The sequence below is a fragment of the Thalassophryne amazonica genome, chromosome 7 (assembly GCF_902500255.1).
Source record: "Thalassophryne amazonica chromosome 7, fThaAma1.1, whole genome shotgun sequence".
Taxonomy (NCBI): domain Eukaryota; kingdom Metazoa; phylum Chordata; class Actinopteri; order Batrachoidiformes; family Batrachoididae; genus Thalassophryne; species Thalassophryne amazonica.
This window is the reverse complement of record NC_047109.1, coordinates 51292893-51310045: the sequence shown is the minus strand read 5'-3', so window position 1 is coordinate 51310045 and position 17153 is coordinate 51292893. Positions and strand designations below refer to the sequence as shown.

Here is a 17153-nt window from a genome sequence, read left to right as displayed (position 1 = left end):
TATATGTATATGTGTATATGTGTATATGTATATGTGTATATGTGTATGTGTATATGTATATGTATATATGTATATATATATATATTCGGTGAGGCAAAGAAGTGTTTCATCCACTGTCAGTTTTGCACCTACAAAGAATGGAGAGGTCTGTAATTTTTATCGTAGGTACACTTCAACTAACTGTAAGAGACAGAATCTTAAAAAAAAAAAAAAAAAAAAATCTGAAAATCACATTGTAATTCACATCACACAAGTAATTAATTTGCATTTTATTGCATGAAATAAGTATTTGGTCACCTTCCAACCAGCAAGAGTTCTGGCTCTCACAGACCTGGAGGGTTTTCTTTCACCAAAACATTAAATCTTGGCTTGCATCTCTGATGTACCTTCTGGCAAATTGAAGCTGAACTTTCAGGTCTTCTTTTTAATAAAACCCTCCGCTGTACCACTTCATCATGAAGCTGTATAACTGGGTATACAAAATGCAAAACATGCACTCTGCACAATTTCTCCAGTCACAGCCACAGAAGCCTGTAACTTCTTCTGGGTGTCTTGGTGGCTTCCCTCACTCTTCTTCTTGCACAGTCACTCAGTTTTTGAGAACTGACTACTCCACACAGATTTACCATAGAGTGACATACTGTTTCTATTTCTTCATAACTGATGTAAATAAAGTTAAAGACATATTCAGTGACTGTGAAATGTTCATATATCTATCCCCTGACTTGTCTGAAGAAGACTGACAAACTGTATATTTACAGGTATTATCCCAAAGGGGCTGATTACTTATGCAACCCATCATGTTAGCTTTTATATTTTTAATTAATTTATATGAAATTGTAGAGATTTACTTTGTTTGAGTCAAAGGGAGACAAGTTTAGAAATTTTTGTATTGAGAAGCCTGATTTACTTTTTGTATTTGAAATTCCATAAATGCCATGTGTAGTGAGCGCCTTGCATGGCAGCACCCTGACATTGGTGAGTGAGTATGTTTGGGGAGCCTAGATATCTGGACTTTGATTTCAGATATCTAGGATTGATCCAGTGACCATGTACAGATTTTATTTATGTCCAGAGATCAAGGATTCACAGACCAATTTCATATTTATTTACTTTACGACTCAATACATTGTTGTTGACATAGAAAAACCTGTAAAGCTATTTTTTAGTACACAGAAAATTCTCAGGAGTATTGATGAGAGAATCGATAAAGAATCTGACGATAAGTGGACTCCGATGATGGCATCGATGTCGATAAAATCTTATCATTACCCATCCTTACTCGTAATCCTTGCCTGTTTTTAATTTGTTTACAAGATACCATAGGTTATAACAGTGGATTTGGTTGAAACTTTATTTATTGTTGCATCATGATGTTCCACAACTGCCTTAATTTTTTTTATCTTCTTGAGCATTGCAAGAAAGTTGTTTTGCTTGCTTTAAGCCATCTACTTGTTTAACTTCCCAGATGATGTGTGGGATGTTCACCCATGTGATTCAGAAGAAATGTGCAGTCTGCAGTGTGATGGGTCACAAGATTCTTATTGTTTTGTGATTGTGTCTGTAGTAAATCTACTGCAAAGCCCCTGTGTAAGTGCGTATAGGGTCAGAGGGGAAAATAAATTTGAAATCTAACCAACCTCCTCCATTGGTAGTAATGCTTTTGACCATTATTACAGTCTTGAGGTATGTGCTCTCTGAATGTCTTCTAGTTTTTTCTTATTTGTGTTTTGTCTCGTCTTTTCCTTGGTGACACTGTACAGGAGACGAACACACAGCTGTTGCAGTAGCCAGTGTTCAGCCGACTTCATTTGGTGACCATAATATACAGTATCAGTTCCGGTCTGAGGGAGGGCAGGTAAGCCACTAATGAATGGAAACATCATTTGCTGCTGTGAGTTGTTACTTTCCATTACTGATTATTATTTCTTTCTCCTTTGCATATTACAAGACATGTTCACCTTTTTTAAAACATAGTTATATTCAGACATTGTTAGCAGTTACGTCTATGAATGTTTCATAATGGATTAATTGAGAAAATAAATGAATGATTAATTTTTTTTTCTTTTGTCCATAAATGGTGATAAATGTCAATCAGTATTTTCCTAAGCTGAAGATGACACCGTCATATGTCTTTGTCCACAACACAAGGGTATTCAGGTTTCTTCCAGATAGTAGTCAAGAAACTCCTAAAATAAACCAGAAAGCATTCACATTAAAGAATTGGGAAACAGAACAAACAAAAAAGGATCCACTCAGCCATTATATAAAGAAAATTACTGCACACTGCCATACTGTTGATATTTATTACTGATTACTGAAGAGCTATTCACTAACTTGAAAATGCTCATTCCCAAAATGCCCCAACTTGTCTAAAAAAATAAATAAATAAATAAAAATCCTCAAACAAGAATAATGGCTGTACAAGTGATGATTCAGATGCTATATTAAAGGTGATTCTAAGTGTATTTATAAATCCATGGTTAAGACTCAGAACAGTCAAAAACAACATATAAAAGTGAAGAAAATTACTATGTACAGAGACAGTAAATAATAAATAAACACTTTTTTCCATTTGCACCAAGGAATTGAATAAATGTCTATTTGTAAATCCAGGGTTAAGACTCATTTATTGTGTGTTTTTTATCTTCACTTTTATCTGTTGTGTGCATTGCATTTTGTGTATATTGCCAAATAAATGAAACACAAAAAATGGTATAAACGCTTGAGCATGGCAAACTGTAGCTAAAATTTTGGCTTCCTTTTGATAAAGTCCATATTTTTTCCATTCTACCATAAAGTTTTGTGATGCAACATAGGAAAGTGGCACAATTCGCATGATGCGTTTTGCAAATAAATGACTTTTCTTATTCGTTGCACCTTTAGGCAGTCATTTGCGCTGCATGTATTGTGCATGCTCATACCACATTGGCAATGAAAATCTGACTAGTTGTCCGGCATTAAAATATAGTCTCTACAATCACAGACATGCTGTAGAATCTTGGGTATCTTGGTTCTAAATGATTTACATAAATGAACTCCAGAAAACATGCAATGGCTTGGAAATGTTGATGTTGCCATCTGTGTCTTAAAGAAAGCTGTCTGTGAATGTGATGGCTTGGTTATGTTATATTAAAGGCTGCCATGTAGACAGTTGCCTTATTTTGGTTATGTTATTATTCAATTTTTTTTTTCATGTTCTCATCTAGAAAAGCCAAGGGAGGTATGGTGGTAGATGTAAGCATTGTGCTTCCCAGTGTGTATCTTCCTTTGGAGATACTTTCAGTGTGAACAAATACTCAAAAGTTGTTTTTGTGTCCTTTGTAAAATACCAAAGGGAGGTGATGGTCTAGTGGTTAAGCGTTGGGCTTGAGACCGGAGGATCCTCTGTTCAAATCCCAGCATGACTGGAAAATCACTAAGGGCCCTTGGGTAAGGTCCTTAATCCCCTAATTGCTCCCAGTGTGTAGTGGGCACCTTGTATGGCAGCAGCTTGACATCGGGGTGAAGGCATTGATGTATAAAGTACTTTGAGCGTCTGATGCAGATGGTACTAAATAAATGCAGTCTATTTAATGCATGACAACAGGTAGTAATAATCTACACAAACAATATATCATACCACTACAATGGAGTCATTATTTGCAGAATGTTTCTTTTGCATGATAGCCTCTGTCACATGTTTTGTATAGTGTCAGCTCATAGTGCGATACCCCATATTCATTTAACAACAAAATGGTTTCGGTTGTGGTCTTTCTCAAGTAGATGATTTGATTTACTCAGGAAGATATCAGTCTCTAAATTGCACAACTGGGCAGGTGGGTGGGTATTGTCCATTAGTAATGCTGACCTTTGTCAATGGTTCTGTGTAATACTGTATATCTACTGATGCTGAGATAACTCCAATAGTGGTCATTGACTATGGACAGTGAGGCATGTAATTAGTGCGGTGGGGCAAGTGATATTCACGTGGCTTTATCCTATTCAGATGATTTTCAGTAGACGGACTTAAATCCGAACCACAGGCTCATTTGGCGTTAAACAGATCTAGAGTGAGGAATCATGTTGATCGGTCTGCTGTAGGATTGGCATGGGCTATCACATGTCAGTTGGGAGGAGAGTCACATGATGATGCGATATAAATGGGGATTCTTGGGAATAAACAAGCTCATTTTCTGGAGTTGTTTTCAAATTGTTAGGCACATCTTGGAGCAAAGTATTTTTATTGGTTGGGTGAGATCAAAGCAACATAAGGCTTTAGTGGAAGGAGGCAGTGGATATGATATACAACCTTACTCGTCAGGTAGATTTTGACCTGCATATGGTATATAGAATAATAAATATGCTGAGCATTTTTTCCCTTTTGTAAAATTCATAGTTGACCTGTACCTCTTTTCAATGTAGCAGGTAAATTACCGTGTTGTCTCAGTTGACTGACCAGCAGCTGAAGGAAGAGATGATGGGGGAGGAGCAGTGAGTGTCGTCTCTACAGCTGCCTTCACTGGAACGCCACACGCTGTACCTCAGTACTGGAATCTCTTTTGTATTGACACAGGCTAAGTAGATTCTCGTTTTTAATAATCTGCTTCAGACACATCTTAAGAAAGAAGTATTTTTATGCTGCAGCAATCGGTTATTTCATCATTTGCCTTGTTTTTTGTTGTTTGTTTTTAACTTTTACAATTTTTGATTATTTGTTTTGTACGTGAATTGACAGACGTGGCATCAAATTTCAAGACCAAAGTTTCTGGTTGGTTATAACCAGTCGTAAGCAGTTTGTTAAAATTATTCAATTTAAACCAGGCTTCATAGTAGATAGTAGTTGATTATAACAGTCTCAAACAGTTGATTAAATTTTGTTGATTGAAACCAGTTTACTTGACTATGCTTGGCTATACCCCAGATAGACAGTTTATCTTAAAATTAGAAGATTTAAATCAGTTTTATCTCGATAGTAGTTGATTAGAATCAGTTCTCGACCAGTTTATCTGACAACTCCAAATCCAAAAACATTGGGCTGATATGTGGAATGTGGGAAAAAAAAAGAGCAAAACAAAAAAATTTCCCAGTGATCCTTACATTTACTTGACCTCTGTCTCATTACAAACAGTATGAACCCAAGATATTTCGTGTTTTGTGTGTACTCTTTATTTCTGTTGTTGATATAAATTCATTCCTGCATTATACCAACAGAAAATTTGCTCATTGACCTGAAAATCTCAAATATCAATAACAAGGCGCTCAATTTTAATGTAAAGAGGAAATATTTATTCTCTCTCCTCTATTGTCTGGCAATGTTCAGCCTAATCCAGGTCCCTTGCCCTGTCTGAAAAATATCAATACCCCTGATAGTTTCAGAGCAATATCAGGCTTCTTGGCATCTTATATTAAATGTCAGGGAGCCTGTTTCCTGAAATTGATTTAGTATGAATTAGGGTACAGGACAACAGAACCTGTTGTCCGAGACATGGTTGAGGAAAGCAGTCCCGGATTATAATATTGATATTAACAGTTACAATGTTTAACATTGTGATTGTTCCAAGAAAGTAGAAGTGGAGACATTTATATAACACACAAGTTTAATGTGAATCCTCCTCTCCTCTTTATCCATTAGCAAACATTCTGAATTTTTGGCGTTGAAACTTGAATTTCAACAAAGACAGTCCCCTCACAGTTATGAGCTCTACAGGCTCCCTTCACCCTGCTGCGAGGCGCTAAGTTCTGTAAATAATTGTATCTTAGGGCTAAACCCTGTTGAGCTAGTGGGGCACCTAAACCTTAATTGGTTGTCTTCAGATTCAGATAGTCTAAAATCTATCTCTGACTCTCTGAATCTAAGTCAATAGACAGTCCAACTCAGCCCAATATCAAACATCCCTCTTGATCATCACTCCTCGAATTAATAACAAATGCCCCCCTCAAGAATTCTGATGTCTGGGTTTTTGAGAGTGATTTGAATGACTATTGTACGATTGCAGTAGTCAGGAATACCAAACTCCCCAAAACTAAACCACACATTTTATTTAAAAGAGATTTTAAACATTTTTGTGAACAGGCTTTCTTGTATGATCTGTCTGTTTTTGAGTGGAACTGAATATCTCTCTTTGCTGATATTGAGTTGGCCTGGCAATTTTTTTTATGATGAATTTTTGGTTAATAAATATGCTCCATTACATAAATTAAGAATAAAGGGGCGGAATAATCCTACGTTTTCAACTGAAATTGGAAACTTTTTAAAAGAAAGGGACCATGCTGAGTCCAAGGCATGAAAAACTAAAATAGAGGATGATTAAGCTCTGCAACAAATGCACCTTCTTAATTAAGAAAGCTAAATCTGAATTTTATTTATCTAAAATCACCAAAAATGTAAAAGATCCCAAGACGTTTTGAAAGGTTGTGAGATCTGCTTCTGGTGCTATGTCTCCTAGCGAGCTGCATAATTTTGTGGTCAAAGATTCTACAAATCTGATGGATAAACTTACCATGTTAAATTACTTTAATGAACATTTCAGTGAACATTTCAAGATTTTAATGAACAGAATTCAGCTGCCCGTATCAAAACTCAAACCCTCCTGATCCACCAGATCACTCCTGTCCTTCAACAGCTACACTGGCTTCCGGTTCAGTTTTGTATTTAATTCAAAATCCTCCTGTTAACATTCAAGGCCATACACAACCTTGCTCCCCCATATCTGTCAGACCTCCTCAATGTTCCCACTCCCTCCCGCTCCCTCAGATCCTCTTCCTCCATTCACCTGTCTTTCTCCCCTGCCCGTCTCACTACCATGGGGAGCAGAGCATTCAGCCGCAAAATGTGGTATTGCTGAATCGTGGTGTGAGGCATGACTGGCATGTAAAGTCTATGGTATGATTTCTGTTTTCAGGTAGACTTTGTGACTGCCATTTACTCTTTCTCTCCCCAAAACCTGCTGTTTTTCCAACTATCAACATGAAACTACCACATGGGTTCACTTTTAACAAAGTGTTTAGCTGCTTCAGGGATGGAACCACAAGGGAGCTCCTTTTGTCACGATTAAGCAATTTATTTACTTATTTATTTTTAATTAATTATTATGTTGATTGGGTACTTCAGGCTAAAATCACAAGTATTCTTAAAGTTTTGTTCTGCCCAAGTACTTTCACATAACACACAGTACTGTACCAATTTTTTCTTCAAGGTAACCCCTCTTTTTTGAGAACTTAAGCTATACAGCCTTTCAAAACTGACAAAATTTAGTTTATACTGAAATCCAAGCGTTATAATGTGTGTTTATTTCTGAAATCATTTAACACAAAGTCTCAACTTCTTTGGAATTGGGATTGTAGTTCAAGGCTGTCTGTTTGTGTTGAAATTTTTCCATTCAGGGGAAATGTTTATTAATTTTTTCCAGACAGTGCAAACTTTGATCATATTGACAATGTCATATCATGAATCCCCTATTTATAGGCTAATAAATAAAATTATAGCAGTACCAAAGAAAATTCATTTTATGACTTAAATCTTAAAACTTCCAAAGGATATTCACTTTTAAACTGAAAATTAATTATAAGGTTAGTTGTACTGGCCTCGTAGAACCCAGCTCTACTATCCAGGAGTTAAACACCTCCACACAATAAGTCACTGGTGCCAGGATGGGTTTAGACTGTTCTTTATATGGCAGGTGTGAAACTGTAATGACATAATACAGTATACATGAGTGGAAATGCACAGAAAAACAGCAAGCACGTTTGTATATGCTAATACTAACCAAATGCACTTAAAAGAACCACACATTAGCATAGCTTGTAAGTTGTAAATGACTTATAATTTGTTTTTAACCTCATGAAATTACCTTTAAACACATCTTATTTATGTAAAACCTTAACTTAAGACTTATTTATTGTATACTCACAGGGAATGCCTTTCATGAACTCAAACACCCTGATTAACACATGTAAGCCATCAGAGAATTTTCTGCCTTTCTGCATGCACTACTACAAAGGACCAACAGGGGCGACATCACATCCTGTTCAAACTTAAGAGGCTACCCGCTAAAATAAAAGGAAATGACATATGTCAGAACACTCCCCGCTTGGTATCCTAGGGATACCACAAACTATAATCTTAAACATCACTAGATAATAAGAAAACCATCTCAGAAATTGGTATAATAAGATTTAACAGTCCCTTGGGAAGCAACTTTAACTTCAGCCTTTCTTATGATCCCATCTTCAATAGGAACAGTCTTTACAATAACACCCATTGGCCACTCGTTTCTCCTTGTCTGTTTGTCCTTGAGGAGAACAACATCTCATTGTTTGATTTCCATCTTCTTATGATGCCACTTTTGCCGAGTTTGCAGGGTATTGAGATACTCCTTACGCCATCTGCTCCAGAAGGTGTCCGCAAGAAACTGAACACGTTTTCAGTGGCTTTTGAGCATTTCCTTGGGGTTGACATTGTCTCAGATGAGGGGCACAACTTGTGTTTTTTGAGTCAACAGCATTGAAGGTGAGAGAATGTGGGGATGCTCAGGCAACGGGCGTGCATTTATTATGGCTGTGACTTCTGCAAGAAATTTGGTTAAGAATTCGTGGGTGAGCTGAACACGACCAGCTTGCAGCAGCATGTTATCCAGAATGCGGCGCACCAACCCAATCATCCGTTCCCATACTCCCCCCATGTGGGAAGAATGGGGTGGGTTGAAATCCAAGTACACTTCTGATCCTGCAGAAAGTGTTGTATTTTGTCCCTTTCTGGTGTGTTTGCAGATATTTCCTTGTAGGCCCCAATAAAGTTTGTGCCACAATCTGAGCGCAGCTGTTTCGCAGGACCGCGCAGGGCAAAGAAACGCCTCAGTGCGTTGATAAAACTTGATGAGCTCATCTCCTCCACTACTTCAATGTGGACAGCCCTTGTGCATAAACAGGTGAAGAGTATTGCCCACCGTTTACTGTTAGCCTGAACACCTCTTGTTCGTCTTGTGGTCACCTCCCATGGGCCAAACATGCCCATTCCCACGTATGAAAAGGGGGGCTCCACTCGGAATCAGTCCACGGGGAAATCACTCATGAGTTGCTCCTCAAACTTCCCTCTCAGTTTTTTGCATGTCACACATTTATTTATGACCTTGCCAATACATCTTTTTACTCCTACAATCCACAGGCCGTGAGAGTGTCAAAATGTAAAAAAACTCTGTAAAATGCCTGCCCTGATGGTTTACCCTTTCATGATGGTGGCGCACAAGGAGGATTGTGATGTGATGACTTCCTGGTAGGATTATAGGGTTTGCCTCTCTTACTCCCAGCCCTGCACGAATAATGCGACTACCAACTCTCAACAACTTGTCATCTCCAATGAAGGGGTTGAGCTTAATGAGCGGGCTGTTTCTAGGGAGGTTCTGTTTTCCCGTGATGCATCTTATTTCCTCTGCATATGTTTCGCACTGCACATTTTTAATGATTAATCTCTCTGCTTGTTCTAACAGTTCTGGGGTGATGGCTGTTTATGGATATGCCACCCAGTGCAGTTCAGGTTTGTTCTCAATTTGGAGAAGCATTGCGCGACGTGGATCAGGTTTGCCATGGTTCTGCTTAATGTGGGCCATGTGGAGAAGCGCTCCCAACATTTGGAGCCCAGAATGCCCTTAGAGATGTTAGTGCAAAGTGTCTTTACCTCTGGGCGTACCTCTGCATCGTTGTCTGGATCAAGAAGTTCAAATCCAGGCTGCTCTGGCTGGATATCTGAAGCACGCTGAAGGAAGACTGGACCTGTGAATCATGTTGTGTTCTGCAACTCGGCAGCAGGGACAGATCGTGAGCCGTGGTCAGCAGTGTTCTGATCTGTAGTAACAAAATGCCATTGCTCTGGAGTGGTTGACTCTCTAATACGACGCACACGGTTGTTCACATACACATAAAAGTGCCTAGACTGGTTGTGGATATAACCTAGGACCACCTTGCTGTCTGTATAGAAACTAATTTTGTCGATCGGATGGTCAATCTCTTCACTTATGACCTCTGCCATTTCCACCGCCATTACTGCGGCACAGAGTTCTAGCCTAGGGACTGTGAGCTCTGGCTGTGGAGCAAGTTGTGCCTTACCTAGGACGAAACGAAACCAACCTCTGTTGTGCCATCATGAGCAGTGACCTTCAGATATGAGACTGCACATATTGCCTTCATGGATGCGTCTGAAAAGATACAAAGTTCTACACATTTAGCTTGAGACAGTGACATTTTAGTGTATGTGCGTGGGACAAGAACTTTGCTGAGGCATTGGAGGGACAGTTGCCATTCTATCCACCGGCCTTTCAGACCCTCTGGAAGAGGTGAGTCCCACTCTGTTGTCTGAAGTGATAGTTCCCTGAGAAGAAGTCGTCCTTGAATGATAACGCGGGATAAAAACCCAAGAGGGTCAAACACACTGTTCACAGCTGATAAGACCCCTCTCCATGTGTAAGGCTTTTCAGTGTGTGGGATGTGGAAAGTGAAATAGTCCTCCATAATATTCCACTTAACTCCTAAACTGCTGATCTGGTAGGTCATCCTTGAACAGGTCCAGATCCTGGAGATCTTTAGCTCTGTCTTTGGCCGAGAATGCGTTCATCACCTCAACCTTGTTTGATGCTATTTTGAGAAGGTGGAGGTTTGATTCTGCCAGCATCCCTTGTGTTCGCTTGAAGAGGTCGACTACCTCATGCACAGTGGGGACAGACTTTAAGGTATGTAAAAGTCACGTTCAGTGAAGTGGCAGACATCTGACCCATACGTGGTCTATTAGATAATAAACCGACCCTTTTATTATTTTTTTTAACTATATGGATTTGAATGACGTGCGATTCCACCAATCATGCTTGAACCCTCGTGCGCATGCGTGAGTTTTTTCACGCGTGTCGGTGACGTCATTTCCCTGTGGGCAGGCCTTGAGTGAGATGTGGTCCCGCCCTCTCGGCTGAATTCCTTTGTTTCACACGCTCCTCGAGACGGCGCGCGTTGCTTTATCAACATTTTTTCTGGACCTGTGAGGAATATCCGAGTGGACACTATTTGAGAAATTAAGCTCGTTTTCGATGAAAAGTTTAACGGCTGATGAGAGATTATGGGGTGTTTCTATCGGTGTAAGGACTTCCCACAGAGCAGGACGTCGTGCAGCACTTCCAGGCGCCGTCGTCGGCCTGTTTCAACCTGAAAACATCCTAATTTAAGGCTTAATTCACCCAGGACGTCGTGAGAGAACAGAGAAGATTCAGAAGAGGCCGGCATGAGGACTTTATGCGTACATTCCACTGTTTAAGGACATTTTTTAATGAAAGACGTGCGCGCAAATTCGCCGAGTCGTTTCCGTGACGACTCGGCAAATCTGTGTGCGCTGCGACAGGAAAAACACCTCCGTGTTGAAAACCATTTGTAAAATTCAGGCGGCTTTTGATGGCTTTCAACAAGTGAGTAACTGAGAAATTGTTTAATAGCTTGGGCATGTTCCAACTTGCCCGTTAAGGTTTCCAACGGAGGCGTTTTTCCTGTCGCGACCCCCCGCAGTTGGGTCCGGCCCGACATGCGACTCTGCCCGCACGTTCTTTCATTACAAAATGTCCGTTAACAATGGAATGTCCGAATAAACCCCTCATGCCGACTTCTTAAAGTTCTCTGTTCTCTGACGACTTCCTGGGTCAACAGAGCCTGAAATGTGTAAGTTTTCAACTTGAAACGGCGAGACGCTGCCACCTCGAAGCGCAGATCGCCGTCAGGCGCCGTGGGCCGTCCTTACGGCGACACTACAAGACCAAAATCTCTCAGCCGTTAAAATTTTTACCGAAAACCAGCTGAATTTATCAAATGGTGTCAACTCAGTTGTGCCTTACAGTTTTGAAAAAATTTTGATCAAACAAAGCAGCAGTCTCTGAGCCATTCCTAAACAATGAAAAAAACGACGAGAGGGTGGGCCACTCCTCACTCAAACACTGCCCACAGGCGAATGACGTAACCGACAGGCGTGAAAAAACTCGCATGCCCATGAGGGTTCAAGCATGTCTGATGTAATCACACGTGATTCAAATCCATATGGTTTTTGAAAAAATAATAAGGTCGGATACTTTTCTAATAGACCTCATATTTAGCCTCTCCTTGTTGAGCAGCTCTCCTCAGCCCATATGTGGCCACAGCAGGTGAGGGGCTGTTGCCAAACACATGCACACGCATTGTATAGTCCACAAGCTCTTTCCAATAAACCATTGTTCAGATTAGGCCCTGAGAGTAGAACGCTGTTGAGTGATGTACCCTCGAACTGGGCGCTGGAGTCAAATACCACTCTTATCGGTGATGGCTTTTGAGGGTGGTATAATCCAAAGTAGGGCAAGTACCAGTACTCCTTATATTCTTGTACTGGAGGTGCAAGCTCTGCATGCCCATTGTCCATCATGTTCTGCATAAAGTCTATCAGATGAGCTTTCGTTTCAGGGTTCCTGTTGAGAGTTCGTTCAATTGAAACGGCTGATTGCGTATTGACGGTTGTTTGGCAGCAGTGCCCTTGGCTGGCGAAATGGTAATGGAACTACCCAGTTTTGTCTTTTGTCCTGAAAACACTCATTGTCCATTATTTTGAGGAATAGGAGATCTTCCATTGAAGGGGTGAGCTTGTTGTCAGTTTTGGTTTGGCAGAACACATTGTTTCCCATACACTTTTGTGTGTTGCCTTTCATATTTGAGCCACTGGTGTCTGACTTGACTGTAAAGTGATATTCACATGGGGGGAAATTAGTTGGCCTTCCATTTGTCAGAATGTGAGTTTTTAGAGTGGTGACTTGTGAAGGCTTGTGTGTGCTACCCAAGTATACATCTCCAACTATCACCCAGCCTAAGTCCAGTCTCTGTGCGTATGGTGCATCATGGGGCCCATTGATTTGACTGCGCACTTTATGTACTCTCAGAATGTCCCTTCCAAGCAGTAGCAGAATGCCAGCGCTGTCGTCCAAAGGAGGTATTTTGTGAGCTGTACTTTCCAGGTGGTGATGTGCTTGAGCGGCTGCTGGAGTAGGAATTTCCTCTCTTTTGTTGGGAATCATGTTGCACTCAATTAACATGGTCAGGGGCATAGCAAGAGAGCCGTCAATGGCCTCAATCATGTACCCATGGGCTCTTCTACCAGAAGTGAGGCCTACACCACTGCATGTCTGGAGGGTATATGGAGCTGCATTACCATTAACCTTGAAAATGTCAAAAAACTCAGCGCGTCCAAGCGATACGTTACTCTGGTCATCCAGCATGGCATACATTCTTTGGCATTTGCTGGAATCATTGGCAGGGTAGACATTAACCAGACATATCTTCGAACATGACTTCCCAGAGAAGCCTTCTCCACATACTTCGGTGCAACTCGAAACAACTGCTTCCTCCTGCCCCTCCTGTTTCTCCCCGCTGTGCTCTGCTGGAGGTTGGGGGGCTTTATGGAAGTGAGGAGCTTCTTGATGGAAGGCTGTTGGATGCTTATCACTGTTACATTCTAAACATTTAACTTTTGCCTCAGTCATGAGCCATGTGTTTATTGGATGCACAGCACTTGTAACAGATTTTGTGTTGTTTTAATATAGTCTTTCTTTCCTGAAGTGGCTTTTCTCTAAAGGCTCTGCATTGTTGTAAGGCATGTGGCTTGTTGTGCACAGGACAGTATTTATCTGGTCCTTCAGTGGCAGGATCTGTAACATTAGTCTTGTGCACTGACACTGTTCTGCGGTTATTGTTAAAGGTCTCTCCATACGTGTCCTTTTTAACTGTGGGGGTGCATGGGGACAGCAGATTGAAGCTCAGGTCATTGCGTGCCTTTGCTTGTGTTTGTATGAAGTGTAGAAAGAAGGCGAATGGAGGAAAGGTCACATGGTGTCGCTCCTTGTAGTAAGAGCCTTCCATCATTCACTTGTCCTGTAGCCCAAATGGCAGCTTGTCCACAATGGGAGCAATGCGTCTTGCTGTATCAAGATAAGATAGTCCTTGCAAGTATCCCTCTTGTTTTGCAGAGTCAATCTCCTGTAACAAATCACTGAGATCCCTTAGTTTTTTATTGTCTCTGGGCCCTATTTTGGGGAACTGATCAAGTTTGGCAAAAAGAGCACCCTCTATGGCCTCTGGTGACCCATAGATCTCTTCTAATCTCTCCCAGATGAGCTCTAATGCAGCAGCTGGTTTGTTAATGTTGACAGCTTTAATATGTTGTGTGTGCTTAGTTGACTCTGGACCAAGTGATTTTACCAGGAGGTCAATTTCTTCTGAAGGTTTAAGCTCAAGCGACTCAGTAGAGTTGAAGAAGGATGATTTCCAGGACAAATAGTTTTCAGGTTTGTCGTCAAACTTGGTAAGTTCTGATGTTAACAACTGACTCCTCACTAAGTATTTGGCAAGCTCATTTGCTTCACTGGAATTATTTTGAGCAGGGGGGTTATACCGAAAATGTCCAGCAGAGGGAAACATATACCCAGGAGTCTCATGGCTTTTGTGGTGCTGATACTGTGGCTGCTCTCTGTCTTTCAAGTGAATTACTTTGATCTTGGGGTCTAAATGAGTGGTAGTTTTTTGGTATCTTGTTAGATTCTTCAACTTCAATTTTAATGTCCTTTGATCTACCTGATTGAGTGTTCCTGATGCTCTTTTACGTATTCTGCAGTTCGCTCATAGGGGTTTTGTGTTTGCTGGGGCAGGAACAGGTGTTCCTCACTTGTGTCTAAACCAGCAGCAGCAGACTCTAAAACTGCTGCCTCAGCGGCTGCGGCTTCAGCTTCACTTTCCTTTGCTAAAACATCAAGCTTCGCATGTAATTTGGCCTTTTCCACTTTAATTTCAACTTCTCTCTTTGCAAATTCAGCTCTCTTTTGAGCAGCTTCAGCTTTATCTCATGCGGCTGCAGCTGCTAAGATGACACTTGAGGCAGAGGATCGGCTAGATCTCTTTGAGGCTGTAGATCTGATTTCATATGTTTCATTCTCCATTTTTGAGCGGATGTGTGGTGTCATTGACACCGCGTCTATCGTGCTGGCCTGGATACGACGTGTAGCAATGCAGCTCGATGCAGGGTGTCCCTTTTCATTGTACTGGCCTCGTAGAACCCAGCTCTACTATCCAGGAGTTAAACACCTCCACACAATAAGTCACTGGTGCCAGGATGGGTTTAGACTGTTCTTTATATGGTAGGTGTGAAACTGTAATGACATAATACAGTATACATGAGTGGAAATGCACAGAAAACAGCAACCATGTTTGTATATGCTAATGCTAACCAAATGCACTTAAAAGAACCACACGTTAGCATAGCTTGTAAATTGTAAATGACTTGTAATTAGCTTGTTTTTAACCTCATGAAATTACCTTTAAACACATCTTATTTATGTAAAACCTTAACTTAAGACTTATTTATTGTATACTCACAGGGAATGCCTTTCATGAACTCAAACACCCTGATTAACACATGTAAGCCATCAGAGAATTTTCTGCCTTTCTGCGTGCTACTACAAAGGACCAACAGGGGCGACATCACATCCTGTTCAAACTTAAAGTAGACCTGCATTGAAATAAATGTGGTCAGATTTCAGAAAGAAATAGCTGATATGTATTTATAAGACCCTTGTGAATGCAGTAAAGCAAATCTGTAAGCCCAAATTTGTAATTCAGTGGAGCAATCTTGTTTAAAATGACAAAATTGCAGCTAAAATTTAGCCCTCTGTGAAAACAGTTTGTACAGCTGTATCATTTCCATGACGTCAGGGACAAGACGACGCGCTCCCGCCTTCAGTCCGATTCCGCATTGAAATTGATTTTATCTGTTAGTAATGTTACTTATACACGTCCTGGTTTCAACATCCAAAGTAAGCTGCAATGAATGTGAGATACAGCTCTATGTGCTCAGATCAGCAACGACATCGACAGCGGGCGCCGTTCTTCCTCTCCCGCTCTCTGCCTCCGCTGCGCTTATTAAGTCTGCGGGCTCGTTAACAAGCTCGTTAACCGCCGACACGGGCCACTCACTTGGCACAAGTCCTGAGATTACGCTCGCTGTTTTAATGTGAAGCGGCCGGTACACCTGTTGCTGCAAGGACAGACTTCTTGCGGCAAAATCCACAGCACCGCACGTCTCGGCAATCGGAGCCCTAGAGCTCCATGGACGCTGAGAGAGGTTTATATATTTTTAATGACTGGGATTCTTTGCGGGTCTCGCCTCCATATCCCGCAATGGTACCGGAGGCGAAAGTCAGTAGATTTTCATTGCGACACCACTCAATCAAACAGGCATATGAAAAAGCACAAATAAAAGAAATGTGTACTCACTAAACGTGCCGCAAGACGATATGAAGTTTTAAAAAAAGTACATCCTTCCGTATAAGACAAGAAAAAGGTGCAGATGCAAACTGACGTAAATCCACAAATTACAGTTGGCGCGCAATGCATGCTGGGAGAGAGGGTCTTCTCCGTGACGTCTCGGCAGCGTCCATGATGAGAGGGACAGTTTTGCGGAGGGCTAAATGTTAGCTGTAAATTTGTCATTTTTAAATGAAGATTTCTACGTTGAATGACAGATCTGGGCTTCCAGATTTACTTGACTACATTCAGAAGGATCTTATGTGTAAATGTAAGTCATTTTTTGGTCCAAAGATCTGACTGCATTTATTTCAATGCAGGTCTACTTTAAGAGGCTACCCGCCAAAATAAAAGCAAATGACATATGTCAGAACAGTAGTCAATAACTTCTTTGTTGGTCAGCTAAGTGATTGTGGATGTGAGGAGAAATGGACCATGGGAAATTTTTGTAGGAAGAGATTAAGTAAGATTAAGAGCGTATTGAAGGTGAAGGGAACATCAAACAGTGAAATGACTACTGTGAAACTGTAAATTAAAGGGATGGCGATGAATCAGTGCACCTGCCCTGCAAATTGGATGTGACTGACAAGAAAAGATATGCTTGATTCAGTGATGGAGAGTAACCACAAGGAAGAAAATAGAGAAGGACTTTCTTAAAAGAAGACCTGAAAGTTCAGCTACAATTTACCACAAGGTACATCTGCAAGCCTACATTTGATGTTTTGGTGAAAGAAAATCTTCCTCTATACCACTTTATTATAAAGCTTTATAACTTGGGATACAAAATGCAAAACATGTACTAACTATGCACAATTTCCCCAATCACAGCCAGA

At 40.8% G+C, this 17153-nt stretch overlaps 1 protein-coding gene across 1 annotated transcript in view; it reads left to right on the top strand.

Moving 5' to 3' along the window:
• LOC117513898 (upstream stimulatory factor 2) overlaps nt 1-17153 on the top strand; it is a 107933-nt gene that overhangs the window by 22627 nt on the left and 68153 nt on the right. Inside the window, 2 exon segments of the mRNA XM_034174137.1 lie at nt 1764-1858; nt 4405-4519. Coding sequence (XP_034030028.1) covers nt 1764-1858; nt 4405-4519 — 210 coding nt within the window.